Genomic DNA, 13,439 nt, shown 5'->3' on the forward strand with positions numbered 1-13,439 from the left:
CATCTGATTTCCCGCACTAAATGTACACGAGTTACGACATTTAAGGTCACGAACCTGTAACGCCGATTCTCATTGGGAAAAAAAAAGTTTCAGTTAATACGTTTATCTATTCTATTCATGGTTTCATCGTTTAAAACAAGGAAATTGTGCACATAACACAAAATTGAAAATAAAAAAACATAATACGCATCGCTCGAAAGCAATCGCCTTCACAATCTTTTAAAGACGATTTGCAAATCTTTGATTTCTAATCGGATAAAAAGACGTAAACGATCAATAATTGTATCTCTCGTACTAAAACAGGAAGACTCCCTTTTGTAAACATTTTTATGTAACTTGCTTTGCATACTACTAGCCGAACCTGTGTACTACTTTTCCACATATCATTCCGCAGTAATGACGCAACGACAGTTTTCATTGGTGGGTTTTCTTTTCTCTCTACCAACCTTGATGATTAAAGCCACGCCCCCGGATTCGTATGACATTCTTCTTAACCAATAGAAGAAACAATATTTACATAATCCGCCGAAGGTAAACGCAGCTATCCAATCACAAATACCATAAAGCGGATATTTGGGGGGTTAGACTGATCCTTCGGGACTAGAGCAATAAGTGGAAGAATACAATTGCCGTGGTGAGGTTTAGCGCAGCCATTTTGACAATGCGTTGCGGGCGCCATGTTTGTGTGAAGGAATAGATACTACCGAAAATGATAGAATTTCTTGTTATTTCACCCTTCGTCTCCAAAATTTCAAGAAAACAGTCATCCGGCGGGACATTAGCCAAGCGGGTGTATCAAACTCTGTTACAGTTTTAAAACAACATCAAGTGATTGATAAGAGACTGGATAAAGTCTGTTGTGTTACTCTGTCTCTCACTAAAGTAACCGTGAGTTTTTCAAACTAATGTAATCCTTCATCATCTCTCACAATCCAACGTCTCCTTTTGAGTGACTGAATGCAACTCACTCTGGTTTCGGGAGCAGTGCAGTGTCGTTTCCAACCATCATGGCTTTTGCGAGCCTTTTCGCCAATCCCCCAAACCCCGTTCTTGACAAAAACATGACAGACTCTGAACTTGCAGGGGACGAAAGGTCGAGTAACATTCTTATATATCTAAAAATTCTTCTGTACGATTTTTTTTTTAGTTAGTTAAATGCTTGTGATTTTTGTTTTGGTGCGTTGTCTCAGAAATATGGTATTGTTGAAACGCTTTCTTGGTAATGGTGAACTCAGGCCTTCCAATCCTTGTACTTAGAATCTGCATGCGTTTATTTTTTTTATATAGTGCGCTATATATTTATATTAATACCAGTATTATTTACGTTCCATAAAATGCACATGTCATGGTAAGTTATGTTGCTCATTTCACTCTACCAGCGCGAATAGGTGGAACTGTTGGTTTTTTCTTCGCTGTACAATAGTGTTAATTTTTGGCAGTGTTTACGGAGATGGGTCAACCATTTTGAAGTTCTTCCTTGTAGATGCTGGCTTTCATGTTAGGTGATTTTTTATGTAAATTAAGATGACGCATGATAGCCGCCCCATAATATCCATGCGCACTGAGCTCCCCTTGTGAAGAGTTTGTCTCCAGTACAGGCAGTTGGATGAGAAACTCGAGGCTGTGCATTGTAGGTCAGTGTCAGTTAATTTCAGCTGTTCATTTCATCTTGTAACCATCTGATGCAGGCTTATTTTCCCTTCCACTCACATCCACCTGCTCCTTTGGTCAGAAGGGCATGCACTAGCATAGAGTTATTGAATTTACAGTGGAGTTGAATTGTTAGGATTTTCTTCCGTTTGTTGTCTAAACAGATTTTTGTTTTGTCCAATTTATTTCCATTAGGTAGGTTACATATATGGTAAGAGCCTAATCTTCTTTGTTTCATGGTGTTACTTGGTTTGGAATGTGATTTAAGCACGTTACGTAAAAATAAAGAGATTGTGTAGCTGTTTAATAGTAGCTAAATGAGTTTTGCAGTTGTATTTTAGTGTTGGTTTTTGAAAAAAGAACTTAACTGACATAACCTGTTGTAGAAAGGTTGTGCTTATGTGATGCAAGATTGTCTCATTAACAGTGATAGAACTCTGGGTTCTCAAACTCAGTTCCCGGAGGGCAGAATGTCCTCCTTTGGTCCAGTTTGAGTAGTCAGTTCCACACACAGAGTAAAATTATTTAGGTTTTCAATAGAGACTATTTTAATAAAGTTTTATTGCTGATAAATCAAAACATTTACTTAATCAAGGGTACAGTTACCTAGATATCACCTTGAAGCCAGATTAGAAGCCTTACGTTGAACAGTTAACCTAAATAATTTTGATAATCATTATCATCTATGTAAGTGAGCATTGGGGTGGAACAGAAACCAGATGATAGTAGGCCCTTCAGGAACTGAGTTTGAAACCCCTCGTTTAAAGTTATCCCCTTTGGGCCTATTGGTCTCCAACAATGAAAAAAATGAAATGAAAATATTTTAAAAATTGAAAATTACATGAATGACAAGTGAATTACTGGTGTTTGCAAGTCCTCAAGGAAGTATGTGAAGACTCCAAAGTATAGAAATGAAATGCTACTGCAGACAATGTGCTGACTTTAGTCATGTGCTGTATATAGATAAGGAGACCCGTATTCTGATCTTACAAATTTGAGGAGAAATGAGTTGTTGATCAATTCCTATTAGGCAAAGGGTCATGCAATGAAGTACTTCAGCTCTATGTATGTTTATCACATTTAATGTACTTTATTCTCTAACAAAAGGTGCTGGTCTTTTCTAGTGTGTATAGGTTTTGTTGTTAAAATCTTCGCTTCAGAAACAAACGTCTTGAATCTCCAGTGTTATAAGGTCTGTTCACACTGGAGCTTTTAATCATAATCTATAAGCTTTGGTTTGTTAGGAGGGTACAGTTCAAACGGACTACAGATCACGGGGGCAGATAGATGTGACACTCTTCACTTTATTAACTTGAATGTGAACCTAACATGGGGCTCAGTTTGCAAACAGAAAATTAATATGACCACAGCATTGAAATAAAAAAAAACTTTTCCTGGCATTACAGCCAATGTTTCCACACAGCAATACCACTGGGATAGAGATGGGCACGAAAGAAGGCAGAAGTGCTTTTAGAAATACAAATTGCACTTCGGATTCAGATGCTGTCTGATAAAAAAGAAAAGCGTTTTCTGTTTTTTCCACAAGCTGAAAAAGGGTTTGTGAGTAGATGTAATCAACAAGGGGGCAATGTAAGAATGATGCCACCAGTGTATTTCGAAAGAAGCGCGTGCTGTTAAAACATTGGGTGTAATACCAGGAAAAGTTTTTTTAACAGTGTATCTAGTGTAACAATATACACCTCATATCATATAAGAAACGTAGTTCACATTATTTTATAACAATGTGAACACAAGTAGACCAAATCCCTAGGATACAAGGAAGTGAAACTAGAAAACGATCTGCAGTCCACTTCCTAGAGAACTCGGTCCAGCTAGCATATTTTCCAAGTCAAATGAACCAAATTGATTTAATCTGAAACAAACCCAGTGTGAACATACCTTTCATCTAGAGTGTCATGAGATGCATTCAGGGGTCAGGCATATTACTGAGAGTTTTTTCTTCCTTTTAGAATTATTTGTAGTGGCTGCATGTATGCATTCCTCAGTTTTTGTTTCCATTTTTTCTGAGAATTATTTCAGACGAGCACAGTGAATATACAGGGAAACAAGCTAGGGTTTAAAGAAACATTCTCACAGACATTGATGGCCTTGGGACTAATATGTAGGTAACTCTCTCACTAGATATTTATAAACCTAGAATGATATTTGTGCATCCCTATAATAGAACCAGAAACTTTTCTTTTGCCACAGATACTAATGGCCTTGAACTGGTATGAATCCCACTGTAAGTTAAAACAGTTTGTTAACGGGTTTATGTTATAAAAAGGGTGTTTAAAATGTGGGTGGCCTAAAAAAACTCTTGTCCAGCATGAAGTTTTCAAGGAATTCACTTGTGATGATTTAGAAAAGGACATAATGACATGCTCCACCTCATCAGCTTTAAATTATTAGTGTGTCTGACTGGATTATTTAAAGGGTAGAAATTGCTCAGTGTTAAAGCTATGCATCCATGTAATGAGATACTAATTACCTTTAATTTTATTGCATGGAAGTGTTTTTAACAAGCATCAAACACAGCAATGAAGCATATGTTCTTGGTTGCCATTTCATTTATGCAGGTACTTTTACAAGATATTCTTCATGATCAAGTAGCTACTGTATCTCTTGAACTTTTAATAATTTTTCCTCTCTAAAAAGTACCATGACATCTAGAATTAGAATATGTGGAAAAACTCTGCTTAAAGCATTAAATCATTTTTTGTTGTTGTGTTTTGGTTGTAATATGGTTAAAAGCCGTCTGATTAGAAAAACATCTTTGCAATGTAAATACCAATAATAAGGTATTAATAAAAGGGTTTGAATTGAAATTAGATTTATAAAAAAAATATGAGCATGCTATTGGTTGGAAGAGCAAATTAGGTGTTTTTTGTGTACAATGTATAAATGTTTTATTGAAGGTTACACTGCCTCAACTTGATGATTAAACTGTGTAAAGACTTTCTTCTTCAATCACTGTGGCTCGTATATATGATTAAATCTTCATGTTCCTTTTCTTGGTTAAAGAGAGGACGGCGAGCTTGAAGATGGAGAAATAGACGATGAAGGGATTGGCATTGAGGAGGAGGGAAAAGAGCCGAAAGAAGAAAAAGAGAAAGAAGAAAAGACCCACAGGCGCTCAAGGAAGAGACACCGAAAAGAAAGAGAAAAGAGGAAATCCAAGAAGAGGAGACGGGACAGACAAAAAGTAAGCCTGCACTCGGCCTAGTGTTTGTTGTCCATGTCGTGGTTTACAGCCAGGTAACCTTGTAAAGGCATGGCCCCCTCTTCTTCCTTGACACAGGGTGTGTCCACCCTCAGGTAGCCAAATGGCATCACGTTTAACTTGCATTAGCTGCCATCCTTTGAGTGTCGCCTAGGCACAGTGTGAAATATATTTGACCAATGAACGTGTGCAGTCAGTGTTGAGGAAAAGTATCTTTAGAAAATCATCCAAAGCAGTTACAAGTTACTTGTATAAGGGATTTGTTTTTAAAAGCACCACCAAGATGATGGGGGAAATGAATTTTAAGAAGTCGTCAGTTTCAGTGATCTATGTAGTGTACAGATCAGAAACCAACTTAATTGCAAAAAGTAATCCCTTACACAAGTAACGTATAACTTTAATTTATTCCTTTTAAAAGTATTTCCCAGCACTCTGTACAGTGTATGTATATATAGCAGCAAATTCACGGTAAATTTGTTATGGAAACAAAGTTCTTTATTAATGGTTTTAAAATAATTAAACCAAAGCTTTTGTCAGAGATGTGTTTTCTTGTGTTTATTTTCTAGGTTTGTTGCATATTCATCACTGCAAATGGTAAAGATGTTGCAGAGACTTAGCATGATTAAAAGTTAAAATATGTCTCTGACTGTATTTTGTGCGTATGTAATTTTTCCAGCATCATTCCCCCTCCAGTGAGGATGGTTCGGGCAGCTATGACTCCGATTATGAGCATTCAGAAAGGCTGCACAAGAAAAACACAGGAACATACAGGGACTATGACTCCCAGTTTACTCAGGTAAAGACATCTCCTCCCCACTGTTTTTACATTTTGAATTGGAAGTACAGGTAATTGTTTCATGACGGTTTTTATCCTTTTTTCTAAAAAATTTGCTGAGTATGATAACAAAATTTTCAATATTATAATATCTGCTTTTGGGTTTCTGTTGGAGTGCATTATATACATTTTATAACAGAAGATTGTTCTTTACCCACATATGATTTTACAGATTAGAATAAGTCTTGTACTTTTTTACACTGAGAGGCTTTATATTCCATCATATACACTTTTGAGGCAATATCATGTGTTGTGGTCTTAATGTACACTATATCAGTAAATAAGCCATTACTGTTTTAATGATAAAATTAAATAATTCGAAGTAGAAAATAAAATGAACTGTTCTGTATATGAGGTGTGATTGTGACTTGTAATGATCGTATAGTACATTCTTCCCTCGTCAAAGGAGCACTTTCTTGACCAGTACTCACAAGAACCCATGATATACGTACTTTTTTTGTTACAGGAATTAACAATGTTTTTTCCATTTGTCTTTCACTTCTTTTGGCTGATGTTGTCTTAACCATCTTAATAGAAACTGTAAGGGTATGGAACTAGTCATGTAGAATAATTTTTGAATGCATAATTTGTAAAAATATTGTAGCAGTTTAATATTTTATACGATGCGTTTTATTTTGATTGTGTGCACTATGAATGCAGTATTATCATCAGATAGATGTTCTGTTGTACATTTTAGTTACAGGTTTTATTCTCCTTAACTTCGCAAGATTTATTAACACTAATTAATAATAAATCATTTTTGTTCAACACTTTTTTGATTACTTTATGCCATATTTACTATAATTATGAAATTCCTTTATCTCCACATAACTGGTTCATTTAAACATATCAAAAAATGAAGTGTTGCTAAATTCTACATGTTGTAACACATACTTAGCAACTTATGGTGCTAAACTATTTAAGTACATCAGAAAAAATATTCAAGTGGTTTATGTCCAGTTATGAGATTTTGGAACTTAATTATATATATTTTCATGGATTTTAGTGTCACTTTTACAACTTTTTGTCTACGAGTTAACATTTTGGAACTGTTTGTGCTCATATAGCAAGGGATGAGCACAAATAACTGTGTACTTTATCACTGTTGTTTTTAGCATGGCCAATCTAGTGGAGGTTACATGAAATCTCAGAAGACAACACAACATAAAAACAATGAATTCGACAAGTTCAGTGACTATAGTGAGGAAAAATATGACTACGAAGGCGACGACAATGATTTTGCTGATGAGTTGAACCAATACAGACAAGCTAAAGAGGCCACAGCCTCAGGACCCAACAAGGGTCCCCCAAAGGAGCAGATGAAGAAGCTGAATATGAAAGGAGTACAGAAAGGTAAGAAGTCAGATTTTTGTCAGACTGCTGTGCCTTGACATGACCTCATGACGTCTTCTGTATGGCGAAGAGAGAAGACCGCTTCGCTTCTGCACGCCGCAGGCTAAATCCCATGTGTGACTATCGCAGGTCCAGGCCAGAAGGGCAAAGGTCGGGGTGCAGGGCGTGGGCGTGGCATGCAGAAAAACAAGAAGCAGAAAGGGAAGAACTGGGGAAGAGGGCGAGGCCGAGGGGCAGACCAGGGGGCAGACGGGCTGAAGGAGGTAAGACTTCATCCGTCCGTGAGGCTTAGGCCTGCATCTGTAGGAATGTTGCAGACCCAAACTGCAGTCAATAAGCCATTCTTTCTTGGTTAAGAATCTTATCAGGACTTAATTTTCAACCCTAAACCAGTTTGTTCAACTACATCAAAGCTTGAAGAACGTCACAGGGAACGCCACGCTATTTTAAGAAGTCCATTTTGCATTTTCATTTCAATTCATGTCCTCATTCAGATCACTGGAGACTTGATTTGTGGATGACCTTTGTGGATGATGTCGGGATTCTTTATTTCAGTTTTGTGATGGGTAATGGTTTCTTTAACTTCTGTGTTTTAGTGTAGCTTCAGTGGTCCTTAAGGTTTTAAGCTTTGTAATAAAATGGACATCCAGTTAGAAATGTTTTTTACATGTTGGGATTAAACGTTTACAGTATGTATTTTCCATTCTTATAGGAGGGAAAAGGTCCAGCTGTTATCCAGAAGAAACGTCCAATTATGACCCAGGAGTTTATTAACCAACACACAGTTGAACACAATGGAAGATATATTTGCAAATATTTCCTGGAAGGCCGTTGTATAAAGGTAGAGTTTAGAGTAAATGGTTCCACATTTTTTCCTTTAGGAGAAGATTCAAAGCTAGAGAAATAAAACCATATATAACTATGAAAAATATAGTATGTAACTATAAAATGTAGTAAAATATAATACAGTTCCAAAATATACTATGTAGTATAGTAAAATATAGTATGTAATATAGTATGTAACTATATTTTATACTAAAATTTTCCCATTTTTTCTTTCAGGGGGACCAGTGTAAATTTGAACATGAACTTGTTGTTCCTGATAAGAAAAAGGAGATTTGCAAATTCTACCTACAGGGATTCTGTAGTAAAGGCGATAACTGCATTTACATGCACAATATCCTTTACTCTTTGTTAGCAATGTGTATTGTCTGTGGGGAATAGTGCAGTGTCTCAGTTGAATTAAAACCAAACAAATACATTTTTGGATTCTTTCTAGTTGACCACAGTATTCCTTTTCTGTATTTTCCAGAATGTACATTTTAAATGGTTTGTATACCTGTGACTGTTTTCTGTGACCATTGGAATTCTGGTCCATTCAGTGATTGTTTCCCTTTTGATGTGTGGGTATGCTGAACAAAGGTTTGCAAAGGGTGTTTCTGCAGTAATATTTTAAATAAGCTGTGGTTGGCAAAATATTCAATATATCAGCAGCCAAAGTAGTTTATATGCATGTAATTAGGTGAAACAGTTGCACTTTTTATTTTTGTGGTTTTCTTCCATAACGCATGTTAATTTTTTAAAAATACATTATGTAATTTAAGTGCAGTTATAGTTTTCAATATTCGTTGTTTCCTGGCAGTCCAAAAAGCCAATGCCCTAAATAAACTCCACATTTATTGTAATTATATGTGCATATTTACAAATGTGTGCTTTCCTTAACCTCTGGTATTTACATGAATATCCTTGCAAGTTCTTTCACACTGGAGCAAAATGCTATCAAGGAGATAACTGTAAATTTTCCCACGATCCCCTTACAGATCTTACGAGAGAACTCTTGGAAAAGGTTAGAAAAATGCATGGATATTAAAAAAGTTCCTTTAATGTATAACATAAAATAACACCAATTCTCTTGTTACAGTATGTAAATCAGAGAACGGACTAGAAAATGAAAGATGTTGTTAAACTAACATCAGCAAGAGCTTAATGGATTCTTCATGCATCTTCAAAATATTAATTGAAAGATAGAGAGAATTAGAAACTTGAAAATGCATTGTTATGGTTTAAAAACACCTTTACTTCCACTTCGAAATTAATAACTTTTAATTTAATTACCACATTTTTCCTGTCTAGGTTTTGAACACTGAGGAGGAGCCAGTAAATGAAGATGAACAGGAGTTGGAGGACTTGCGGAAACAGGGCATTGCTCCCCTTCCAAAGCCGCCTCCTGGTGTGGGACTTCTACCCACACCTGGTCCTAGTAGCCCCCAGGAGGGCAGCCCCTGTAGTGGACAGAAGAAGATCCCCTCCTTATTTGAAATTGTTGTGCAGCCAACTGTGGATTTGGCACACAAAATTGGACTTAGGTAATTATAGGAAACTGAAAGTTCCATCATTAAATCTGTGTCATCCATGGACAAACCTCCTGGTTATTAAATAAAGAAAAATGTTCATTTCTAATATAGATACATGATTTTGACCAATGCTATGGATTTTGTCTTATTCTAGGCCCAATTTCTACAACAGCTCCTCCCCTCCTGGGCCCCAGTTCCAGGGAAACGGTCCTCCTCCTCCGCAGATGTTTGGAGGCGGCACTGATGACATGCCAGGCCCCAATATGATGCCCCCTGGACCAAATGGACCACCAGTTCCTCCTCCTGGGTCTCCAGGGTCTCTGGGGCCAGCTCATCATGGAGGGCCTCCAGGGGTACACTGTCCACCAATACCTCAAAGTCCTCCTCGTCAGCCCATACCACATGGTTTTCCAGGGGCACATGGCCCGCCAATGCATCCACCACCCCCTGGGGTACCTCCAGCCTTTCATGGGAATTCCCATGGAAACAGATCCCGAGATACCCCCCCACAGACTGCACCAGGCCCACCCTTTCAACAGATGTCAGATCATCAGATGCAGCAAAACATTCCTTTTCAGGCAATGCAGAACACCACGGATTTCTTCAATAACTATTACACCAACCAAACTGTTCACAGCCTAGAGACCGCACCACTTCAAGAAGGTACTAGCACTCTTTGTTATTACTATATTTTGACAGAGATCATGATGTTTTTTGAAAGAAAAAATGTTTTAGAAATTATAATCATGTACTCCCTTTTGGCTAACGCATGCCTTAGCAAAGACTGTTCTGCTTGCGTTCAAAAAGTAACAAGAAAAATTAATTGGATCCGCTTGCACTTTTTAAAGAAAGCCTTTGATGTGAAAATTTGTTTTGGTGTAATATGCTGTTAGCTTTTCCAGTAAGCCTGCCTCTCCATTGTTCTTTCATAATACTACTTTTTAAAGACTGCAAAGATTAGTATTGCTAACTCACACCAACAATTCTGTTCTACACAGAAGAAGCTCTTAACATGGACCAGCTGACTTACAGCTGTGTCCAAGACAGTCAGCACAGTGGCACTGACTCAGACGGCAGCAGTAACCATAAACCTCCAGTTCATGTGCCAGACTTCCTTCCGGCCATGCAGAAAGCACTGTTCCTCAGACTGAGTCAGAAGCAACATGAAGGGGATCATCAGAAAGAGGAAAATAAAGGACAAAAAATGTCCAATAAAGAGAAAGGTGAAGTATATCCTTCAGTTTTGGGATTGATATTAATATTATGTTTTCTACAGAAATGTATTAGAATATTTTAGAATCCTGGTGACTTGAAATGTGTGGTATAATTACAGTTCTCTCTGTATGAAATATATTTTAATATATTTCATATATAAATATATTTTAATTTATTTTAATTTTTTATTAAAAGTAAAAATAAACCCCTCATTGCATCAGGTTTCTCATATGTTCCAAAATGTGTGAAGTGATGATGTCTTACATATAATAGTATTACCTTTCTAGTGATTGTATGATTTTTTCTGAAATTGTTTCAGATGATGCAGTAAACTGGTATTCCAGCGATGAAGAAGATGGTAGTAGTGTAACGGCCATACTTAAAACCCTCAAGAAGCAAAATGAGATTATTAAAACTCAGCAGCAGTCAGTAACGCAACAGACAGCTTCCCAGGGTCCTTGTGATCCGCGACTTCAAAAGGACAAGAACATCCCATGTGATCCGCGGACAAAATGTGACCCAAGGCACCGTGCATCTGGAGAGGTGAGAAAGTCTGGAGATGGCACTGTAGACCCAAGACTGGTCCGAGATCCGAGGAAGATCAAGCCTTCTGACCCCAGTTCCACAAAGCCTGACGTTCACCACTCTCATGGTTCGTTTGCTCACAAGCAGCAAACTGGAGATGATGATGAAGAGGGTGAAAGAGAGCTCAGAGAAAAGGCTGCAATAATCCCTCTAGAGCCTTTACCTGGCATTGCGTTAAGGGACCCTAGATGTCAGCTAAAGCAGTTTAGCCATATCAAAGTAGACATTATCCTGTCACGACCTGCATATGCAAAGAATGTTGTATGGGCCCCAGAAGACCTAATCCCTCTTCTTATACCCAAGCAGGAACCTTCCATCAACTTGCCACTTCCTCCTCTCATTGCTGACTCCAGACTGAACAGAAATAACAGCGTTTTAAACGACAGCAATCAAAACACACTGCTTCAGGACCCGCGCCTGGTGGGGGGTAGAGGGAAAGATAATTTTCATAAAGCGGGCGGGCACACGATCAAGCCCCTGGAACCGAAGCCTTCCCCTGAAAAACCCCTGGATCCTCGACTTCACAAGGCAGTAGATCCCAGGGTCAGCAGGCCCTTAAACATGGACTCAAAGCACCCTGTGGTGAAAGATCCAAATACTACTGCAGATCCTCGGTTGCAGCGTGGAAGCATTTCTTCCTTCCAGACATCGGGTACTCCCACTGTTAAATCAGAACCAGAAAAACTCCCACCGTATGCTCCTAAACTGTCATCTTCTAGTGGAGGACTTGGTAGCCCAACAACACTCCTAGGAGGAATCAGCTTGTATGATCCCAGAAACCAAACGTTGCAGTCTTCAAAGGATGACGTGGAGAATCCCAAGAGGTTAAGTATTCTGAAACAAACGGTTAAACAGGAAAATACTCAGTCATCCCCTTTAGCTGCATCCAAAGCTGGAGCGGTGCCAGATCCCAAGACTACAGACATTTCTTCAGATGCTACTGCAGATAAGTACAGCAGCTACAATAGGCAGCGACCAACGTCAATGGCGGCACAGTCTTCTACAGCCCCTGCAGTGCACAACCTGCCTATTCAAGCGTTAGCTGGTTTAATTCGGCCTCCATATAGTGACCCCAGACAGAGTAGACAATCTGGACAAGTGAACGCACCTCAGGAGAGCGATACGAATGGGGAATCGGATGATAAACCCCTCAAGGATGTTTTCAAGACTTTTGACCCCACAGCTTCCCCTTTTTGTTAATAAACACTCCAGCAAGAATTTCTTCATTTCAGATAATGTATGCTAGAATTATGTTGCTTTCGGCCCCCAGGCAACTTGTTGAGCTCGATATTTATTTATTTTAATTGTAAGTAACTGTTGCACAGAACCCATGCTGTGTCTTTAGTTTTGTTTTCACTTAGATCAACATCGTAATTGTAGTGATGTATTCTAAAACTCAACAGACTTTGTGTAAAATTATCACAGATGTGTATGTGATGGATCCAGTAAAATTTATTTTGTCAGTAAATGTGTATCAGAGATGTATGCTATTGAAGTATTATGGTTTTAAACACTTTTTGTGGAAAGAATATAAAACTGCCACTTTTATAAAACTGTACAGTACTTAGCTGATATTTAACAAGATACCAGAGATCTACCGATAATAGTGTTAAACAACAATTATCATGTTTATTTTTCTGCACTAACAGATCAGATTTGCAACACATTGGTAATATGACACTTTTGTTTTACATATTTATTGCACATGACCATGAAGAATGTTAGAACAGTAACCAATTTGCAAAGTATTTTTCCTTGTTTCAGCTGGAAAATCTGTATAAGGTTAATGTATGTTTCTGTATGAAGTCAGATTTTTTTATGATGTAATATGGCACATTGTATATTGCTTTTTTGTAATATAAATACTGTACTTGTCATTAACTTCTGATAAGTTTGATATTTTTGTTGCTATTCTAAAATTATTTGACAAGAACAGAAATGTCATAAAGTTGTGGTTTTAGGACATTTTAACTCGAGTCTTCAATAAAAGGATATAGATAGAGAAATGTGAAAATTAGCATTGCACAGTCATTTTATTTTTTACTGAAAATAATTTTAAAATCACATTAAAAAAGATTTTCGAACAAAGCAAAAAAATCAGCTTTTATTTGATAAAACTGCAGAGTTTGTAGTGGGACTAATTTAACAACTTGTCAATGGCTGCAGATAATCTGATATGAAGATGTTGGATATCATTGGCGTTCTTCAGAAGGACATAATATAA

The 13,439-nt window shown here is 37.5% G+C and overlaps 1 protein-coding gene across 6 annotated transcripts; it reads left to right on the forward strand.

Annotated features, from left to right (window-relative positions):
* The first annotated feature begins 670 nt into the window (after window positions 1–670).
* Window positions 671–13,312, forward strand: zc3h6 (zinc finger CCCH-type containing 6). Of its 6 annotated transcripts, none has more exons than XM_088934227.1 (13): window positions 671–1,093; window positions 4,675–4,855; window positions 5,550–5,669; window positions 6,824–7,061; window positions 7,191–7,324; window positions 7,774–7,902; window positions 8,124–8,238; window positions 8,798–8,907; window positions 9,195–9,427; window positions 9,570–10,078; window positions 10,414–10,638; window positions 10,950–11,173; window positions 11,519–13,312. In XM_088934227.1, exons 1-13 carry the CDS (start codon window positions 1,008–1,010, stop codon window positions 12,413–12,415), a joined length of 3,201 nt encoding a protein of 1,066 aa, XP_088790353.1. In that variant the 5' UTR covers window positions 671–1,007; the 3' UTR covers window positions 12,416–13,312. The 6 variants fall into 6 exon arrangements, with proteins under 6 accessions (XP_088790353.1, XP_088790354.1, XP_088790352.1 ...); XM_088934228.1 differs by having other exon boundaries at window positions 11,522–13,312; XM_088934226.1 differs by having other exon boundaries at window positions 10,950–13,312.
* Window positions 13,313–13,439: the final 127 nt, after the last annotated feature.

Source organism: Atractosteus spatula, chromosome 15, assembly GCF_055471065.1.
Source record: "Atractosteus spatula isolate fAtrSpa1 chromosome 15, fAtrSpa1.hap1, whole genome shotgun sequence".
NCBI lineage: Eukaryota > Metazoa > Chordata > Actinopteri > Semionotiformes > Lepisosteidae > Atractosteus > Atractosteus spatula.

What these genes read in the sequence shown, in the direction of transcription:
- zc3h6 (XM_088934226.1), top strand. Translation starts at nt 1,008, where the DNA reads ATGGCTTTTGCGAGCCTTTTCGCCAATCCCCCAAACCCCGTTCTTGAC. An exon ending in ATGACTCCCAGTTTACTCAG is followed by an intron (nt 5,670 to 6,823) that starts GTAAAGACATCT and finishes TGTTGTTTTTAG; the next exon opens with CATGGCCAATCTAGTGGAGG. An exon ending in TATGAAAGGAGTACAGAAAG is followed by an intron (nt 7,062 to 7,190) that starts GTAAGAAGTCAG and finishes TGACTATCGCAG; the next exon opens with GTCCAGGCCAGAAGGGCAAA.